Source organism: Cebus imitator, unplaced genomic scaffold, assembly GCF_001604975.1.
Source record: "Cebus imitator isolate Cc_AM_T3 unplaced genomic scaffold, Cebus_imitator-1.0 Scaffold24, whole genome shotgun sequence".
NCBI classification, from domain to species: domain Eukaryota; kingdom Metazoa; phylum Chordata; class Mammalia; order Primates; family Cebidae; genus Cebus; species Cebus imitator.
This window is the reverse complement of record NW_016107339.1, coordinates 10,391,336-10,411,531: the sequence shown is the minus strand read 5'-3', so window position 1 is coordinate 10,411,531 and position 20,196 is coordinate 10,391,336. Positions and strand designations below refer to the sequence as shown.

The 20,196-nt window shown below is 39.1% G+C and overlaps 1 protein-coding gene across 1 annotated transcript in view; it reads right to left on the bottom strand.

Moving 5' to 3' along the window:
- The window catches only part of SRPK1 (SRSF protein kinase 1), an 83,614-nt gene that overhangs the window by 21,823 nt on the left and 41,595 nt on the right, over positions 1-20,196 (bottom strand). The window contains exons 6-11 of the mRNA XM_037736208.1: positions 14,142-14,248; positions 12,824-12,989; positions 10,860-10,885; positions 10,210-10,423; positions 9,418-9,837; positions 8,943-9,043 (exon numbers count right to left, since the gene is read on the bottom strand). Of these exons, the coding sequence (XP_037592136.1) occupies positions 8,943-9,043; positions 9,418-9,837; positions 10,210-10,423; positions 10,860-10,885; positions 12,824-12,989; positions 14,142-14,248 (1,034 nt within the window). The remainder of the gene's footprint in view (positions 1-8,942; positions 9,044-9,417; positions 9,838-10,209; positions 10,424-10,859; positions 10,886-12,823; positions 12,990-14,141; positions 14,249-20,196) is intronic.

Here is a 20,196-nt window from a genome sequence, read left to right as displayed (position 1 = left end):
AAAAAAAAAAAAAAAAAAAAAAAAAAAAAAAAAAAAAAAAAAAAAAAAGAAAGAAAATAGTTGATAAAATATTCCCAAGTCTAACAAGAGAGTTAAGGCATTCAAATACAGGAGGCCCACCGATCCCCAGGAAAATATATCAGAAACAGGATGTCACTATGGCATATTATCATCAGAATGTCTGAAGCCAAAGTGAAAGAAATAATTTTAGAATTAGCAAGAGAAAAGCGTCTACTAACCCGTAAAGGAAACTTTACCAGACTAACAGCAGACTTTCTGACAGAAACCTTATAGGCCAGAAGAGAACAGGATAGCATTTTCAAAGTTCTAAGAAAAGTTATCCAAAATTTAGTACCCTACCAGAAAAAGCTTCATAAATGAAAAAGAAATAAGTCTTTCCCAGATAAGCAAATGCCGAGGGAATTTTTCAACACCAGACCAGTCCTACGGAAAATGCTCAAAGAGGTCTTAAACATGGAGATGAAAGGCTGATATTCACCATCATGAAACAATATGAAGCATAAAACACACAAGTCTTATAAATGGAATGGGGTTTTGAAAAACCACAATCTAGCTATTTGTTGCTTACAAGAAACTCAGCTTACCCATAAAGACACATATAGACTGAAAGGGAAGGGATTGAAAAAGGTATTCCATGCAAATGGAAATCAAAACTGAGCACAAGTAGCTATACTTATTTCAGACAAAATAGACTTTAAATCAAAAAACAGTAAAAAAAGACAAGGATGATCACTATGTAATGAAAAAGAGATCAATTCAGCAAGAGGATATAACAATCCTAAATACGCATGTACCTGACACTGGAGTGCCCAAATCCACAAAACAAATATTACTAGACCTAAAGAAAGAGACAGCAATACGATAAGTTGGGATATCCCACTCACGGCACCAGACAAACCATCAGGACAGAAATTTTTTTTTTTTTTTTTTTTTTTTAGACAGAGTTTTGCTCTTGTTACCCAGGCTGGAGCGCAAAGACACGATCTCGGCTCACCACAACCTCCGCCTCCTGGGTTCAAGTGATTCTCCTGCCTCAGCCTCCCGAGTAGCTGGGACTACAGGCGTGCACCACCATGCCCAGCTAATTTTTGTATTTTTAGTAGAGACGGAGTGTCACCATGTTGATCAAGATGGTCTTGTTCTCTTGACCTCGTGATCCACCCGCCTCGGCCTCCCAAAGTGCTCGGATTACAGGCGTGAGCCACCACGCCTGGCCCAGGACAGAAAATTAACAAAGAAACACTGGATTTAAATTGGACTTTGGATGAAACAAACTTAACAGACAATTACAGAATGTTTTACTCAACAACTATAGAATAAACATTATTTTCATCAGCACATGAAACATTCTTTAAGATGGCTTGTTAGGCCACAAGTCAAAGTTTTTTTTAAAAAAACTCTAAATCATATCAAGTATCTTCTTATAATATGGTAGAATAAAAGTATAAATCAATACCAAGAGGAATTTCAAAGTCTACATAAAATTTTGACATGAGTAAAAATGAAAACACAACATACCAAAACTTATGTGATACAGCTAAAGCAGTGCTAAGAGAGAAGTTTAATAGCATTAAATGACTACATCAAAAAAGGAGAAAGATCACAAGTGAACAACCTAGCAATGCACCTCAAGGAACCAGGAAAAACAAGAAAAATCCAAACCCAAAGTCAGCAGAAGAAAAGAAGTAACAAAGAATAAAGCAAAAATAAATGACAGAGACTCCCTCCCCAAAATTACAAAGGATAACAAAATGAAAAATTGGTTTCTAGAAAAGATAAACAGAATTTATAAACCACTAGCTAGACTAAGGAGAGAGAAGATCCAAAAAACACAATTATAAATGAAAAGGGAGACCTAAAAACAGATACCACAGAAGTACAACAGATCATCAGAGATGGTTATGAACAACTATATGCTCGGAAACTAGAAAACCTAGAGGAAATGGGTAAGTTTCTGAAAATACACAACCTCTCCAGATCGAGCCAGGACATAGTGAAATAGAGTTCCTGAACAGACCAATAATGAATAGTTGAATCAGTATTAAAAAATCTCCCAGCAACAACAAAAGTAGCCCAGGGCCAGATGGATTCAGCCAAATTCTACCGAACACACAAAAAACTAACACCAATCCTCCTGAAACTATTCAAAAGAAAATTAAAGAGGAGAACATTCTTCCTAACTCATTTTATGAACCAGCAACATCTTAAAACCCAAACTAGCCAAGAACACAACATCAACAGCAAAAAACTACAGACCAGTATCTCTAATGAACATAGATGCAAAAATCTGCAATAAAATACTAGCAAATTGAATCCAACCACCCATCAAAAATTTTAAAAATCAAGCTGAAATTCTGGAGCTGACCAATGCAATTGGCATACTAAAGAATGCATCGAAGTCTTTTAACAGCAAAACTGATTGAGCAGAAGAAGCAGTGAGCTTGAAGACAGGCTATTTAAAAACACCTGGGTGGGGGGGTGGGGGGGCGGGGAGAGAGAGACAGAGAGGCAGAGAGACAGACAGACAGAAAGACTGACCGACCCAATAAAGTCAGGGCAAAGATTTTTCCTTTTGAGGGCAAATCTAAGAGTTACTGGCCTTAAAGAAGAAGTAGAAAAAGAGATAGGGGTAGAAAGTTTATTTAAAGGGATAACAGAGAATTTCCCAAACCTGGAGAAAGATATCAATATCCAAGTACAAGAAGGTTATAGAACAGCAAGCAGATTTAACCCAAAGAAGACTACCTCAAAGCATTTAATAATCAAACTCCCAAAGATCAAGCATCTTTAAGCGGCGAGAGAAAACAAACAAAAAAAATACAATGGAGCGACAACACACCTGGCAGCAGACTTTCCAGTGGGAAGCCTTATTGGCCAGGAGAGAGTGGCATGACATATTTAAAGTGCTGAAGGGACAAAACTTTACCCTAGATTAGTATATACAGCAGAAATACCCTTCAAACAAAGAGGAGAATAACGACTTACTCACACAAAACAAAAACTGCGGGATTAAAAAATTTAAAAAAGCTGAGAGGTTTTATCAACACCGGACCTGTCCTTACAAGAAGAAATGCGAAAAGGAGTACTTCAATCAGAAAGAGAAGCTCATTAATGAGCAGTAAGTAATCATGTGAAGGTACAAAACTCACCAGTAATAGTAAGTACACAGAAAAACGCAGAATATTATAACACTATAACTGTAGTGTGTAAACTACTCTTACCCTAAGTAAAAACACTCATCAACCAATCAAAAATAACTACAGCCACTTTTCAAGATACAGATAGTCATAAATGCTGCTGGGAAAATTGGATACCCAAATGCAGAAAAATGAAACTCAATCCCTGTCTCACACAATACATAAAAATCAAATCAAAATAGATTAAAGACTGAAATCTAAGGTCTGAAACTTTGAAACTACTAGAAGAAAACATTTCGGAAAATCTCGAGGACATTGGTCTCCGCAAACTTTTCTTGAACAATACCCCACATACACAGGCAACCAAAGCAAAAACGAGTGAATGGGATCACATCAGGCTAACAGCTTCTGCACAGTAAAGAATACAGCTAACAGGCCAGGCGCGGTGGCTCATGCTTGTAATCCCAGCACTTTGGGAGGCCGAGGCGGGTGGATCATGAGGTCAAGAGATCGAGACCATCCTGGGCAACATGGTGAAACCCCGCCTCTACTAAAAATACAAAAAAAAAAAATTAGCTGGGTGTGGTGGCAGGCGCCTGTAGTCCCAGCTACTTGGGAGGCTGAGGCAGGAGAATCGCTTGAATTCAGTAGGCAGAGGTTGCAGTGAGCCGAGATTGTGTCACCACTCCAGCCTGGGCAACAGAGTGAGACTCTGTCTCAAAAAACNAGCTGGGCATGGTGGCGCGTGCCTGTAATCCCAGCTATTTGGGAGGCTGAGGCAGGAGAATTGCCTGAACCCAGGGAATTCAGGAGGTTGCCGTGAGCCAAGATCGCGCCATTGCACTCCAGCCTGGGTAACAATAAACTCTGTCTCAAAAAAAAAAAAAGAATACAGCTAACAAAGTGAAGAGACAACCCAGAGAATGGGAGAAAATATTTGCAAATTACCCATATGACAGGAGACTAATAACTAGAATACATAAGTAGCTCAAACAACTCTATAGGAAAAAAAATCTAATAATCTCATCAAAAAATGGGCCAAACATTTGACTAGACATTTCTCAAAAGAAGACATGCAAATGGCAAAGAGGTATTTGAAAATGTGCTCAACATCGCTGATCATCAGACAAAGGCAAATTAAAGCTACCATGAAAGCAACCTAAGTGCTTACCAACAGACGGATATAGAAAATGTGGTACATATACACAATGAAGTACTATTCAGCCATAAAAAGAATGAGATCCTATCATTTACAACAACAAGGATGGAAATGGAGATCATTATGTTAAGCAAAATAAGCCAGGCACAGAAAGACAAATTTCACATGTTCTCACTTACTTGTGGGAGCTAAAGATCAAAACAATAGAACTCAAAGACAGAGAGTAGAAGGATGGTTACCAGAGGCTGGGAAGAATAGTGTGGGAGAAGGGGGATGTAAGGATGATTAATGGGTATAAATAAATTACTTACAAATAATAAGATCTACTCTTTAATAGCACAACAGGGTGACTGTAGTCAATAATTATATATTTAAAAATAACTAAGTATATATTTAAAAATAAGTATAATCAGACTGTTTGTAAAATAAAGGATAAATGCTTGAGGGGATGGATACCCCATGCGCTATGATGTGATTATTTCACATTGCATGCCTGTGTCAAAATATCTCAGATACCCCACAAATATATATACCTATTATGAATCCATTAAAAATTAAAAATAAAAAAAATTTTAAAAAAACAACCATACTACCCAAAGCGATCTACAGGTTCAATGCAATTCTTTTGAAAATACCAATGTCATTTTTTCACAGAATTAGAAAAAACAATTCTAAAGTTCATATGGAAAAAAAAGGAACCTAAATAGGCTGGGCTAGGTGGCTCACCCTATAATCCCAACACTTTGGGAGGCCGAGGCGGGCAGATCATGAGGTCAAGAGTTCCAGACCAGACTGGCCAACATGGTGAAACCCCATCTCTACTAAAAAATACAAAAATTAGCTGGGGATGGTGGCTTGTGCCTGTAATCCCAGCTACTTGGGAGGCTGAGGTAGGAGAATTGCTTGAACTGGGACCTGGGAGGTGGAGGTTGCAGTAAGCCGAGATCACACCACTGCACTCCAGCCTGGGCTACAAAGCGAGACTCCATCTCAAAAAAAAAAGAACCTAAATAGCCAAAGGTATCCTAAGCAAAAAGAACAAAGCTAGAGGCATTATACTGTCTGACTTAAAATTATACAAGGTATAGCAATCAAAACAGCATGGTACTGGTATTAAAATAGATACACAGATCAATGGAACAGAATAGAGAACCTAGAAATAAAGCCATATACTTAACAGCAAACTGATTTTTGAAAAGCCAACAAGCACATTCACTAGGGAAAAGACATCCTTTTCAATAAATGGTTCTGGGAAAACTGGACTGGCACAGGTAGAGGAATAAAACTGGATCCCTATCTCTCATCATACACAAAAATCAACCCAAGACGGTTAAAGACTTGAATATAAGACCTGAAACTCATGACTAAGGCCTCAAAAGCAAAGGCAACAAAAATAAAATAGACAAATGGGAGTTAAACAAAAAAGCTTCTGCACAGCAAAAGAAATAATCAAGAGTCAATAGCCTGCAGAATGGGAGAAAATATCTGCAAACTATATAACCAACAGGGGACTAACATCCAGAATTAATAAGAAACTCAGACAACAACAACAAAAACCCAAATAATCCCATTAAAAAGTGGGGCAAGGACATGAATAGACATTTTTCAAAAGAAGAAAAATGGCCAACAAACATATGAAAAAATGTTCACTATCACTATCAGCAGAGAAATGCAAATTAAAACACAATGAGGGTCGGCATGGTAGCTCACGCCTGTAATCCCAGCACTTTGGGAGGCTGAGGTGGGCGGATCACCTGAGGTCGGGGGTTCAAGACCAGCCTGCCCAACATGGAGAAAACCTGTCTCTACTAAAAATACAAAATGAGCCAAGTGTGGTGGCACATGCCTGTAATCCCAGCCACTCGAGAGGCTGAGGCAGGATTATTACTTGAACCCAGGAGGCAGAGGTTGCGGTGAGCCAAGACGGTGCCACTGTACTCCTGCCTGGGCAACAAGAGTGAAACTCCATCTCAATGACAACAACAACAAAAATCACAGTATCTTTCACCAATCAGAATGGCTATTATTAAAAATACAACAACAACAAAAAAAGATAACACGTTGGAGAGAATAGGGAGAAAAGGGAATTCTTACTCTTGGTGGGAAGGAAAATCAGCACAATCTCTCTAGAAAATAGTGTGAAAATTTCTCAAAGAACTAAAACTACCAAATGATCTAGCAGTTCCACTGCTGGGTATCTGCCCAAAGGAAAAGAAATCATATCAAAAAGATACCTGTACTTTTATGTTTATCACAGCACTACTCAGAGTAACAACTATGGAATTAAGCTAAATTAGGAATAAAGAAAATGGGCTGGGCGTGGTGGCTCACGCCTGTAATCCTAGCACTTTGGGAAGCTGAGGTGGGTGAATCACCTGAGGTCAGGAGTTCAAGACCAGCCTGGCCATCATGGTGAAACCCCACCTTATTAAAATAAAAAAAGGAAAGAAAATGTGGCATGGAATGGTACACAATGAGTACTATTCAGCCATAAAAAAGAATGAAAACACGTGTTTTGCAGCAACATGGATGGAACTGGATGCCATTATCTTAATTGAAACAAACAGATAAATGCCATATGTTCTCACTTGTAAGTGGGAGCTACATAATGTGTACAAATGGAAGCATAGTGTGGAATGAAGACTCAGAGGGGGAGAGTGGAAGGGTAGATGAAGGGAGGCTGCTTGGTGGTTATAATGTGCACTGCTCCAGTGACAGATACACTGAAGGCCCTGACTTCACCACAATGCAATTTATCAACCTAGCAAAACTGCACTTACACCTCATGAATATACACAAATTGAAAAATAAAAGTATTACTCCGATAGACGTGTTGCCAATAGTCCATGGGGAGCAAGAGCAGCAGAAGGGAGAAAGTGAAGAAGCTATTGCAGTCACTACTGAGATCATCCAGGGTGACCCGGACCAGGTGATAGCATAGTGGAGTAACTAATTACTTGGAAAGCTGCCCCACATTCCTAAAAGTCAGTGCTAAGCTGATTGTATTTTTTCTAAAAGGTTATCACAATATTCTAGAATCAATATGGGAAATGACATCCTTCTGAGGTCTGAACCATGTCCCATTTACAAAGTGTACGGCTCTTTGAGTAGCGTCATGTAAGTGTGAATCATTCTATTACAGATTTTAAAAAGATGTCCATTAAAAATAACCTTGGCCAGGCCCAATGGCTCACGCCTATAATCCCAACACTTTGGGAGGCCGCGGTGGGCAGATCACTTGAGTTCAGGAGTTTGAGATTGGCCTGGCCAACATGGCGAAACCCTGCCTCTACTAAAAATATAAAAATTATCCAGGGCATGATGGCAAACGCCTGCAATCCCAGCTACTCGGGAGGCTGAGCCAGGAGAATCATTTGAACCTGGGAGGCAGAGGTTGCAGTGAGCTGAGATTGCGCCACTGCACTCCAGCCTGGGTGACAGAGCAAGACTCCATTTCAAACAAACAAAATAACCTTACTATGGCTGGGCAAGGTAGCTCACACCTGTAATCTTAGAACTTTGGGAGGCCGAGGTGGGTGGATCACCTAAGGTCGGGAGTTTGAGACCAGCCTGACTAAGATGAAGAATCACCCATCTCTACAAAAAATACAAAATTAGCAGGACATGGTGCTGCATGCCTGTAATCACAGCTACTCGGGAGGTTAATGGAGAATTGCTTAACCCCAGGAGGAGGAGGTTGTGGTGAGCCAAGATCCTGCCACTGCACTCCAGACTGGGCAACAGTCTCAAAAAAAAAAAAAAAAAAAAAAAAAAAACTTAAAACCCTTTTTTATTAGATACATAATAAAAAAATAAAAATAGTATAAATAATTTGCCAAATAAAATGAGATTCCACTAGTTAGCCTGAAGATCATAGAGGAAAATACTTTTCTGAGTTGTTAAAGGTAGAATAACTGACGTTACCTTTTCTGGAGAGTGACACTATACATCAAAACATATTTGTAACTATATGTTATTATGAATAATTAAAAGTTAAACAACATTATACATCATAAAGCTGTTTTAAAAATCACAAACTTCTGACTTAGCAATTCTATGCCTAGGACATGTCTTAAGGAAAACTACAAAAGATTTATGTGCAAAGAGTCTCATCACACAGAGCTGTCAAAAATATGTAGTTTAAAGTGTACTAGGGAAACTATGTAATGAACTGAATTGTATTTAATTTCTCGGTTGACAAAGAAAAGTGTCCAAAATATGTTACGTGAATTAAAAGGTTACAATTTATAAGTTAGTCATCAATTTTGAAAATGGGAATAGGGGATATGAACATAGGCACCGAATGTCTGAAAGTTAATAAGGATATATATAGATAAAACAAGATTGGCTAGGAACTGACATTACTGAATATGGGTGATGGGTACCCAAAGTGGGATAAGGTGACAGAAGGACTGTTTCATTATCACGATTACCATTCTTTCTACTTTTGTAAGTATAAACTTTTCCATAATAAAAGGTTTTTTAAAATGTGAAAAAATATTCACTAAACTGTTGTGTCAATGTGGGTATAGAATTATAGATGTTTTACTTTTGCATAACTAAGTCCAAATTCTCATTCATTCTCCCAGTCACTTCAAAATAGCATTGAAACAAGTTTAACTTACCACCCAACAAGCATTTCCAAGATCAGCAATCTTCACCTTGAGCTTTTCTGCATTTTTTGGCTCAAGGGGATTAACAAGAAAATTTCCAGCCGCAGATTTTCCTACAGACAACAGGCATCATCAATAAGACTGTTCAATGAACAGAGAAATAGTAAGTAATAAAGCTCTTCAAGGTAAAAGTAATACAGTCAGTAATACCCAAATGACAACTTACAATACATTGTCTAAGACAAAAAGAGCACAGTAACACCTTGAGTTTCTACAATTAAAAACCTCTGCCCTCATAGCAACAAATGAAATGCTATGTACCCAGTACATGATGAATAAACTTCAAAGTTAGCTACAGATTAAAATTTAAAGGTAACTTAGACACCTGTTGTAAAGCTATAGTAACAAAAACAATACTTTTAGTCTAGAGATATATGAATATGTTGTACAGGGAAGGAGTGTTGAGGAAGTATAGCTGCATAGGTACCTTTGTTGTCCAGTGGTCCATTATGTTCTTGCTCTTGTTCATCTTCACAGGGTATCTCTGCCCGAATGCTTTCTTGAAGTTGGCTAATATGTTGTTCACTGAATGACTGATCTATAGTTGAGGAAGACTGGCACACCATGGTATCCGACACCTCGGAAGTTATAGGTGTACAAGAGTCTGTTTCTTGAGATGTGCTGCTGTCTCCATTTTGGGAGCTTAGGAAACTAGGTTCCTGCTTCAACTTTTCTGCATCACAGTCATTAGCATTATGTAGATCCTCTTTATGTCTCAATGTTTCATTATTACTGTTCTGAGTATAATTAATGACTTCAATTACTCCATTGCAATTAATTTCTGCTGCACCACCCTCTGTATCACGTTCCATAAGTGTTTGATCCTGGCCAATGGTATTTGACTCTTCTAAGGAACAAATGAACAAAAAAACATGTATGTGTATGTGTGTGAGTGAAAGAACAGAAACATTTATCACAATATTAAAACATTTTCTAGAACTTATAGTGAGTGACATAATAACAAGACTAAACATCTAAAACCTATTTCTGGAAGGGCCACGATCTTATTTTTACCCAATTGTTAAATGAAATCTATGTTCCATTTCCTGAGAAAAGTTACAAATTACATTTAAATATTACCTGCCTAACATGACAAGATCCATATTCTTATAAAGGTACCCCCAGAGATAAGTGTTGTATGTATGAAACAATGTATTATGTAACAATGATAAATTAATGTTAAAAGTGTGTTGTAATTTTTGTTATGTTCTATTTATACCAAGTTTTTCTTGGGTCATTTTATTAGGTGGGTTCTCTTTCAAGGGTCTTTCAACAGGACTCTCTGATTCTTCTTGCTTGTTTGGTCTTTTTTGCCCAGGGCCCGACTCTTTCTCCATTTCCTCAATTTCCTGCATTCGCTTCTCTAGTAATTCTGCCTGGCGCTTCTGCTTCTTCTTCAGTTTCTTCTTCTTATTCTTTGACATTTTGTCAGCCTGGGCGGAGATTACAAACAGATAAAGCCTTCAGGTGGCTAATTAATTACCCCCAGTTAGAGATACCTGTTAACTTTAATTACTTCCTAATTAAATTTCACAAATCTTTCCCTAACATAGCACTTGAGTCTTTCATTCAATTAAAAGATGTGGGATACTCTTATAAACTCAAATAAAATCAAATACATAACAAAGTGTGGTCTTCTGAGCAGTCTGTGGGGCTGGTTTACACTCAGACAAGCTCAAAATTTTTAGAGGCCTCACCAGTACAAACTTGATGAAGGTGCATGGGAATTTACTGGAGAAAATTACAGAAGCGCAGGAATTTTTTTCCCTTTGGTTCCCCAACTTGAAACAAACTGTTACCATTCACAACAGAAGAACCACACCCATAGCCCATAGATCAAAATTAAATATAGAAACACCTTATACTTACTGGTTTAGGTTGGGGAGCAGTACTGACTGAAAAGAAAAGAAAACCAAGTAAGAATTCTGGCATTCATTAGGCAATATAAGGCTCAGATAAAACACTCTACCAGAATGAAAAGTCTTTCTTATGTAGCCTACACTGGAGAGAAAACTATTGTTTTTAAATGACTTAAGTAGAAACCATATTATTATCATTTTAAAAGAAAATAATGCATAATAGAAACTGCCAAACTTAAAAAAAAAAAAAGATAAATAAAATTCTTCCCCAGGTAGCATCAATAAGTGCAAAGAGCCAAGTTCCCATTTCTGGTTTCCACTACTAAAGCTGCTAAGATCACCTATTTTCCATTCCCATGCACTGCTTAAAATAGAAAGGGACAAGCAACAATCTCTTCACCTCCACCTACTCAGAACCTGTCAGTTTTAAAAGGGGAGTCTAGGTGACATCAAGAGCTATAGTAATTTGCTCTATATCACGTAATGGATAATACTGTAGCTTAGCTGGAAAGGTAGGATCTTCAGTCTTCCTCTTTTAAAAATATTTGTATAAGCAGGGTGCAATGGCTCACTCCTGTAATCCCAGTACTTTGGGAGGCTGAGGTGGGCAGATCACGAGGTCACTAGCTTGACCAACAGAGTGAAACCCTATCTCTACTAAAAATACAAAAATTAGCCAGGCGTGGTGGCTGGCTACCAAGGAGACTGAGGCAGGAGACTCACTTGAACCCGGGAGGCAGAGGTTGCAGTGAGCTGAGATCGTGCCACTGCACTCCAGCCTAGCCAACAGAGTAAGACTCTGTTTCAAAAAAAAAAAAAAAAAATTGTATAAAAACAGTGTTTAAAAAAACACACACACACATTAAAAATTTATACTCTGGGTAAGCATACAGTTCAAGTGGTTTTAACATTATTCACACTGTTGTATAACAGGATCTGCAGAATGTTTTCATCTTGTAAAATGGAAACTACATCCATTCAACAACCAATTCCCCATTTCCCCTTTCTTTAGTCTTACTTTTTAAAGGAAGTGCATAACTAATATTTCAATTTGAGGATTAAGCAAACTCCTCAAAAATGACACACTATTAAAACTAAAATCTGTACCTCAAAAGAAAAAAATCATAAAGCAGCCATAATTTACTTATTTATGTATTTAGTTTTAGGTCTTGAGACAGAGAGTCTCGCTCTATTGCCTAGGCTGAAGTGCAGTGGCACTATCACGCCTTGCACCTTGACCCCCTAGGCTCACGCAATCCTCCTGTCCCAGCCTCCCGAGTAACTGGACTACAGGCATGCACCGCCATGCCTGGCTAATTTTTTAAATTTTTGTACAGACGGGGGTCTTACTATGCTGCCTAGACTGGTCCCAAACTCCTGGGCTCAAGTGATCCTCACACCTCAGCCTCCCAAAGTGTTGGGTTACAGGCATGAGCCACTGTGCCAGGTCCCATAATTTATTTAGTATATAATATTGTGTGGCACACTACTAACTGCTTTACCATTTAATCCCAGTAATTCCCAGTTGAAGAAAAATAAAGTAAATTAACTCAATTAAGGTCTCTCAATCTAGGATGAAGCCCAAATTCAAACCAGATCTGTCTACTCCAGTATTTAAAGGAAGCTCTGAAGAGCAATGTTATCTTGCTCCTGTATAGACTACCAGTCCTATAAATGAGCATGTGTGATCAAAGTAAGAGGTAAACACTTCAAAAGTCATCAAATCTTAAGAAAAAATATTTTTAAGCAATACACACCAGCTTTTGTAACATACAACAATAAGGATACAACATAAGGATACAACAATATCTAGTTTTTCTCCTTCCCATATGAAAGTAATTCTGAGAAAGTCTTTCGGAGGCTGATAATGTTTTTTAAATATGATTGGGTGGTGTTTAATTCCCTGGTAACAGAATAAAAATAGAAATTTCTTTTAATTTCTAATGAGAGCAAAGTCCCTAAAAGAAAATATACCTGCAGATCCAGAAGGCGGAGGAGCTCCAGATCGCTGCCATTCTGTTGCTTCTGCAGCCAGCCTCCGAATGTACTGTTCATTCACTGACAATAAGATGTTCTCTGGTTTAATGTCAGTATGGATGATACGGCACTTGGTGTGTAAATAATCAAGACCCTGTAACACCTGAATAAAAATAGAGTGGCAGACTTGCAAACACAAAAAACAGGTTTTCTGGAGAAATACAAGATTATTACACGACATTAAAAAAAAAAAAAAAGAAGACATGATAGCGTTTTCTCTGGAGAATAAAAGTACCTTTTAAAAAAAGCACAAACTTTCCCAGAAAGATTAAACTATGAAAAAGGCAAGTATTTATTTACAATAAAAAATTCCTCAATGTTTTACAAAGCTAATTCTGTTTGGAGATATTCTTCAACTATATACATTATGAAGAACATTCAACACACCCTCTAAGTGTTGAAATGTAGGTGATGGCAGAGATTTAGATATCTTTAATTCAAATTTCCTCACTGATGAAGAACTGAGGTCTGCTGCTGCCCAGTTTGGAGCTCCTTCCACAACACATTATCCAAACAAATTTCTGCCCCTTGAAGTATTAATATTTTCCTGATGGTAAAATTCTATACCGTATATTGAAGGCTCTTTAGAAAATTAGAAAATGCCCATGAATCATGCTGTATAAAGAGATGGCAATAATCTGACATAGCAATTATCTATTCATGTAAAATTACTATTTACAACTTCTGGATAAGGGCTCCCAATGTTCCCAAGTCAGACAACTCAGCTTCACCTTCTAATTAATATAGGAGGCAAACCTGGGGGAAAATGGTTATGCTAAAACATTTAAAAACAGAATAAGCAAAATAAACTTTAAAGATTGAATGCAATATTTAATTTTAGGAATTAAAAATAACTTACTTTTTTTTCTGAGACTGAGTCTTGCTTTGTCACCCAGGCTGGAGTGTAGTGGCGCAATCTCAGCTCACTGCAACCTCCGCCTCCTGGGTTCAAGATTCTCCTGCCTCAGCCTCCCAAGTGAGTAGCTGGGATTACAGGCGTATGCCACCACACCCAGCTAATTTTTGTATTTTTAGTAGAGACGGGGTTTTGCCATGTTGGTCAGGCTGGTCTCGAACTCCCGACCTCAGGTGATCTGCCCGCCTTGGCCTCCCAAAGTGCTGGGATTACAGGCATGAGCCACAGTGCCCGGCCAGTAACTTACTTTTTAAAACAAAAATTCAACTGGAAAAAATAAACTCCTGACACTTTAAGAATATTACACCATCACTGCATAGTCAAGACTAAGATACATACTTGCTGAATAATTTTTTTGACACAAGGCAGTGGAAGCCCCTGATAATTGGACTTGATGATCCACTTGAGCAGATGATGCCCCAAAACTTCAAATACCATGCAGATATCTAGGAGTTAATTAAGGAGGGAAAAAAAGCACAAAAGAACAGGGCAAGACAATCTGTGAATTACACCCTATTAAAATGTTATGTATTTTCTTTCAGTATAATAAGTTATAGAGGTTGAATGAATAAATATATAGCTGTCAATCCTCTAAAATTTCAAAGTCTAATGCAACAGCCAACGAAAGCAATCATGAAACAGAAAGTTGTGGGGGCTGGCTTATCAATATTATTATGTACATTAAAATAATGGTAAAAGAAAAAGTAAAACTTACATATGCAAATAGTGAAAGAAAGCACTAGGCTGATGCTGTTGATTCTATTCATGTAAATTAGTTTCTTCCCCAATAACAAAATTAGTGTCCAGGGTAAAAATTTCCACTCTCACAGTTTCAAAGCAAGGAAAAACAAATTCTTCCTTAACTACAGAAGAGATGATACAAGACCTAACCTCAAAAACACAAATGCGAACATTTTTTAAAATAGGAAACAAACTTGCTTTATGCTCTGTAGTTTAGAAAACTAAACTTGATTCCAGTGCCACCACGTGTTATCCTTATGTACCAACAACCTGACCGCCCCACACAGTAGGAATACTCTTTGGGTCTAATATTGTGCAGGGCATTACAGGGATTTTGATGTCTTCCACCCCCACTAGCTTCTACATGCAAGTCAAGACATACATATATGTAATGTCCTAGTGCTCAGACTTGAAGATTCTCCATTAAAGGAAAGACTGAGTTCCTTGGAAAAATGGCTAAATCTAAGGAGGAAAAATACAAGGTAAACTTGGAACACCCTGCTGTGCCAACAAATAAGAGAACACGTCAAGAAGAAAGAGGAACCATCTTGAAGAGGATGTCACCAGCCAATGTGGAGGCCATTTTAAAGAATAAAGTTATGAGTTAATATATCAATTAAAAACAGAACAAGTCCATACTGATCCGAAAATGTGGAGGAAGAGAAACATTTTTTTGGGGCGGAGTCTTGCTCTGTCACCCAGGTTGGAGTGCAGTGGTGTGATGTCAGCTCACCGAAACCTCTGCCTCCCGGGTTCAAGCGATTCTCCTGCCTCAGCCTCCTGAGTAGCTGAGATTACAGGTGCATGCCACCATGCCCAGTTAATTTTTTATATTTTTAGTAGAGAAGGGGTTTCACCATGTTGGTCAGACTGGTCTCGAACTCCCGACCTCGGGTGATCCACAAGCCTCAGCCTCCCAAAGTCCTGGGATTACAAGCATGAGCCACCACGCCCGGCTGAGAAACATCTTCTTTAGAGAAGAAAGCCAAATTATAAATATATAAGGTATTACAGAAATAAAAAAATCACCAATTTACAATCACTATAGTATACTATTACTGATTCAGGTAGGAATCAGTGAATACTAAAACGACTATGTGAAAGACTGTTGGGAAAAGGGATTTTCACAGTGCCAAAATATCATTCCACAGGCTGCTTATTAATTACAAAAAGAATAAAATACCTTTACAACTGAGATATCTGGAAGGCACTGCCTTAACCAAGTGATCAAACTTATTACCACCAATGATAAGCACAAATTCATATCATGTGCCTTCTAATGTATAATCCATGTAGTATGCTTGACAAACACGGTTAACTTGAATTTAATCATGAGGGAACAGTCAAACAAATCCAAACTAAGATGGCATAAAACAACTAGCTTTGCCGGGCGCGGTGGCTCAAGCCTGTAATCCCAGCACTTTGGGAGGCCGAGGCGGGTGGATCACGAGGTCAAGAGATCGAGACCATCCTGGTCAACATGGTGAAACCCCGTCTCTACTAAAAATACAAAAAATTAGCTGGGCATGGTGGTGCGTGCCTGTAATCCCAGCTACTTAGGAGGCTGAGGCAGGAGAATTGCCTGAACCCAGGAGGCGGAGGTTGCGGTGAGCCGAGATCGTGCCATTGCACTGCAGCCTGGGTAACAAGAGCGAAACTCCGTCTCAAAAAACAAAACAAAACAAAACAAAAAAAAACAAAAACAACTAGCTTGGATTCCAAAAAAAAAAAAGTCAATGTCATAAATGTTCCAAATTACGTAAGATTAAAGGTACTTTGAAAACCTCAAACACGGATCAAAAGTACAATATGATAGCATCTCAAACTGACAAATGAATAAAATAAAGAAAAAATAAACATCACCAAATGTAAGTGAGGTTGTGGAACAACTAGAACTCTCGTATTATGCTAGCAGAAGTCTAAAATGGTACAAATACTTTGGAAAACTGCTCGGCAAATTTTTTTTTTTTTTTGAGATGGAGTCTCGCTCTGTTCCCCAGGCTGCAGTGCAGTGGCGCAACTTGGATCACTGCAATCTTCGCCTCCCGGTTCAACCAATTCTCTACCTCAGCTTCCCAAGTAGCTGGGATTACAGGTGTCTGCCACCAGGCCCAGCTAATTTTTGTATTTTTAGTAGAGACAGTGTTTCACCATCTTGGCCAGGCTGATCTTGAACTCCTGACCTCGTGATCTAATTGTTTGTATTTTTGTATTACAGGCGTGAGCCACCACGTCCAGCAGCAAATTCTTATAGATAAAACCCATGAAAGGCTGGGCATGGTGGCTCAAGCCTGTAATCCTAGCAATTTGGGAGGCCAAGACAGGTGGATCCCTTGAGCCTACGAGTTTGAGACCGGCCTGGGCAACACAGTGAAACCCCATCTCTACAAAAAAATCCAAAAATTAGTCAAGTATGGTGGCGTGTGCCTGTGGTCCTTGCTACTCAGGAGGCTAAGGTGAGGGGAACACCTAAACCCAGAAGGTCAAGGCTGCAGTGAGCCAAGATCATGCCACTGCACTCCAGCCTCAGTGACAGAGACCCCATCTCAAAAACAAAACACAACACAATAAACAAAAAACTTCAGCACCTATCAAATTTTCTGCTTTAGCCAAAATGAAGTGACAGGGACTGAATTTATCTTATTGAGAAAACAATACCCAAACAGACCAAATTCAAAAACAATAGAAGATTCTGGACATCAGGCAACATGTACAGTGATCCCTGAAAAAAGGAAACAAGAGCTGAACCCTGGGAATGCCCCATCTTATTGCCTTGAGACTTCCTAGGTAGACTCCACAAGATGAATCAATGGGAGGTAAGCGTCTTGGGGAGACCAAGGCAGCTATAATCCAGTGAACAAGGTACTAGAGAGGAGAGAGCTGCAGAAAGAGTGAAATTTAGAGATTTGCAGAGGGGCCCCCCTCAAGGATACGGCAAAGCACATGTGTATGAGTATGAGGAAACGGGAAGAGGCAGAGAAGAAAAAATAACCTTAAAGGATTAGAGAGAACAATGCCCAGCTTTTGCATAGGGCTTGGCAAAAGTGCCTGCTCCAAGCAAAGAGACTAGAAAAATTCAGTCACAGGGTATTGGGTCGGATATATTTGGGAAAGTCTTGCCTCAGCAGAGGGAATGATTAGCCCTGGACTGAGCAATGCTTTGGATCCATATAAAAGGACAAAACACTTTCCAAGTAACAAAACAGCATCCCAGAACAAGGCTCAAGAAGATTTACAGAAATACAAAACATCCAGCAGCCAACAAGGTAAAGTTTACAATGTGATTACCAGGCAATAAAAAATATTTGAAATTAAAATAATCAATCATATGAAACTGACTCAGAACCATCACAGATGTTAGAATTAGACAAGGACATTAAATGGTTAATACAGCTGTATTCTACATGATCAAAAAATTAAGTGGAGACATGAAAGGTATTTGTTAAAGGACTGAAAATGAACTTACAGAGACAAAAAGTGCAATGTGAGATAAAAACACACTGGATGGAATAAATGGCAGATTAGATATTACAGAATAAAAAGATTAGTGAACTTGATGGCACAGCAACAGAATTAGTCCAAAACAAAAACAGTTTGGAAAAATAATCCAAACAAATCCACACATCCACAAAACAATAAGCTGTGGGGGCAACTCTAGTGGCTCCCAAAAAGGGAAGAGAGGAAGGAGGTGAAAATATGGCTTTTTGCAATGAATCAACAAATTACGAAAGTAAAGATACACCCAGTAGCAAAGTATACCGCTAAGTGCTTAGATTCTGGATGTCATTTCCCAGCAAAAGGAATTAGGACTTCTTAGAGGAAAACTGATTCTAGATTTAAGACAGGAAACTCACAAGGTGAGCCCAGAACATCTTGATGCCAGGTAATAAACTGCCAAAATCTCATATGGATCCTGACTCAAGTAAGAATCACAAACTAGAAAAGATTCTAAGAAGGTGGTGGAGTAGGAAGCCACCAGAAATCTGTTTCCCCACCTAGACAACCAATGCAGTGGCAGAATCGGTCTGATGTGATTATTTAGAAACTCTGGAGTCTACTGACAGCTCACAACTTTTAGGAGAAGGGGCTTAGATAATAAATTATTGTAAATTTTGGTCAATCTCAGCTCTTAGCACAGTGGCACCCACCTATCCCCTAATCCTATAGTAAGCAGCCCTGCCTATAGTTTGTTGGAGCCAGAGTGGGTAAAAAGGATCCTGTCCTAAGTATCAGAGAGGCAGGTGGCTATTTCTGTACCTGCCCTCCATTGTTTTAAACCCCTCCTCTGGCTGAAGTGATGTTGCAAGGATTTAAAAGGCCAGTGCCCATTTCCTCTCCTTCTTTCCTTTTCCACTTTGGGAGCCAGACATTAAGACTATGATGTTCATGGCCAGGTGTGGTGGCTCACACCTGTAATCCCAGCACTTTGGGAGGCCAAGGTGGGCAGATTACTTGAGGCCAGGAGTTTAAGACTAGCCTGGTCAACATGGTGAAATATCGTCTCTACTGAAAATACAAAAATTACCCAGGCATGGTGGTGTGCACCTGTAATACTACCTATACAGGAGGCTGATGCAGGAGAATCGCTTGAACCCAGGAAGTGGAAGTTGCAGTGAGCTGAGATTGTGCCAAAGCACTCCAGCCTGGGTGATAAAGAGAGACTGTGTCTCTAAATAAATAAATAGCCTAGGACATTCAAAAGCAACAGCACATAGAGGGAAAATCAGAAAGTGACTGTGCATGCCCAAGGAAAGATGTAGACTGAGCAAAGACCTTTTCTTTACATCTCAGGCTGATGCTTGGAGAGAGAGCCCTACAAAAGAAACACAAAAACAAAAACAACGCAGGGCCAGGCAAAGTGGCCCATGCATGTAATCTCAGCACTTTGGGAGGCTGAGGCAGGATGACTGCTGGAGCCCAGGGGTTTGAGATCGGCCTGGGCAACACAGAAAGACCCCATCTCTACAAAAACATTACAAAATTAGCACAGGCATGATGGCATACAACTATAGTCTCAGCTATTTAAAAGGCTGAGGCAGGAGGATCGCTAGATTCTAGAAGGTCAAGGCTACAGTAAGCCATGACTGTGCCACTGTACTCCAGCCTTGGCAAGAGAGAGATCTTGTCTCAAAAATAAATAAATAAATAAATAAATACCCCAGCAAATCTTGAGGACACGGCCAAATCTGATTTCCAGAGTTACCATATTAGGCTCAAATGTCCAGTTTTCAACAGAAAATCATAAGGCACATGAAGAAACAGTTAAGTACAGCATATTCAAATGACAAAAGTAAATCAACACACACAGTCTCTTAAAAAGATCTGATGCAGATCTACCAGATAAAGACTTTAAAACAAATGTCTTAAAGATGCTCAGGCCAGATATGGTGGCTCATTCCTGTAACTCTAACACTTTGGGAGGCCAAAGCAGTAGGACTGCTTGAACCCAGGAGTTCCAGACCAATTTGGGCAACACAGTGAGACTCCACCTCTACAAAAAGTTTAAAAATTAGCTGGGTGTATTGGCATGCACCTGTAATCTGGAGGCTTAGGCAAGACAAGCGCTTGAGTCTGGGTAGTCGCAGCTGATGTGAGCCGTGTTCACACTACCACATTCCAGCCTGGGTGATAGAGCAAGACCTTGTCTCAGGGA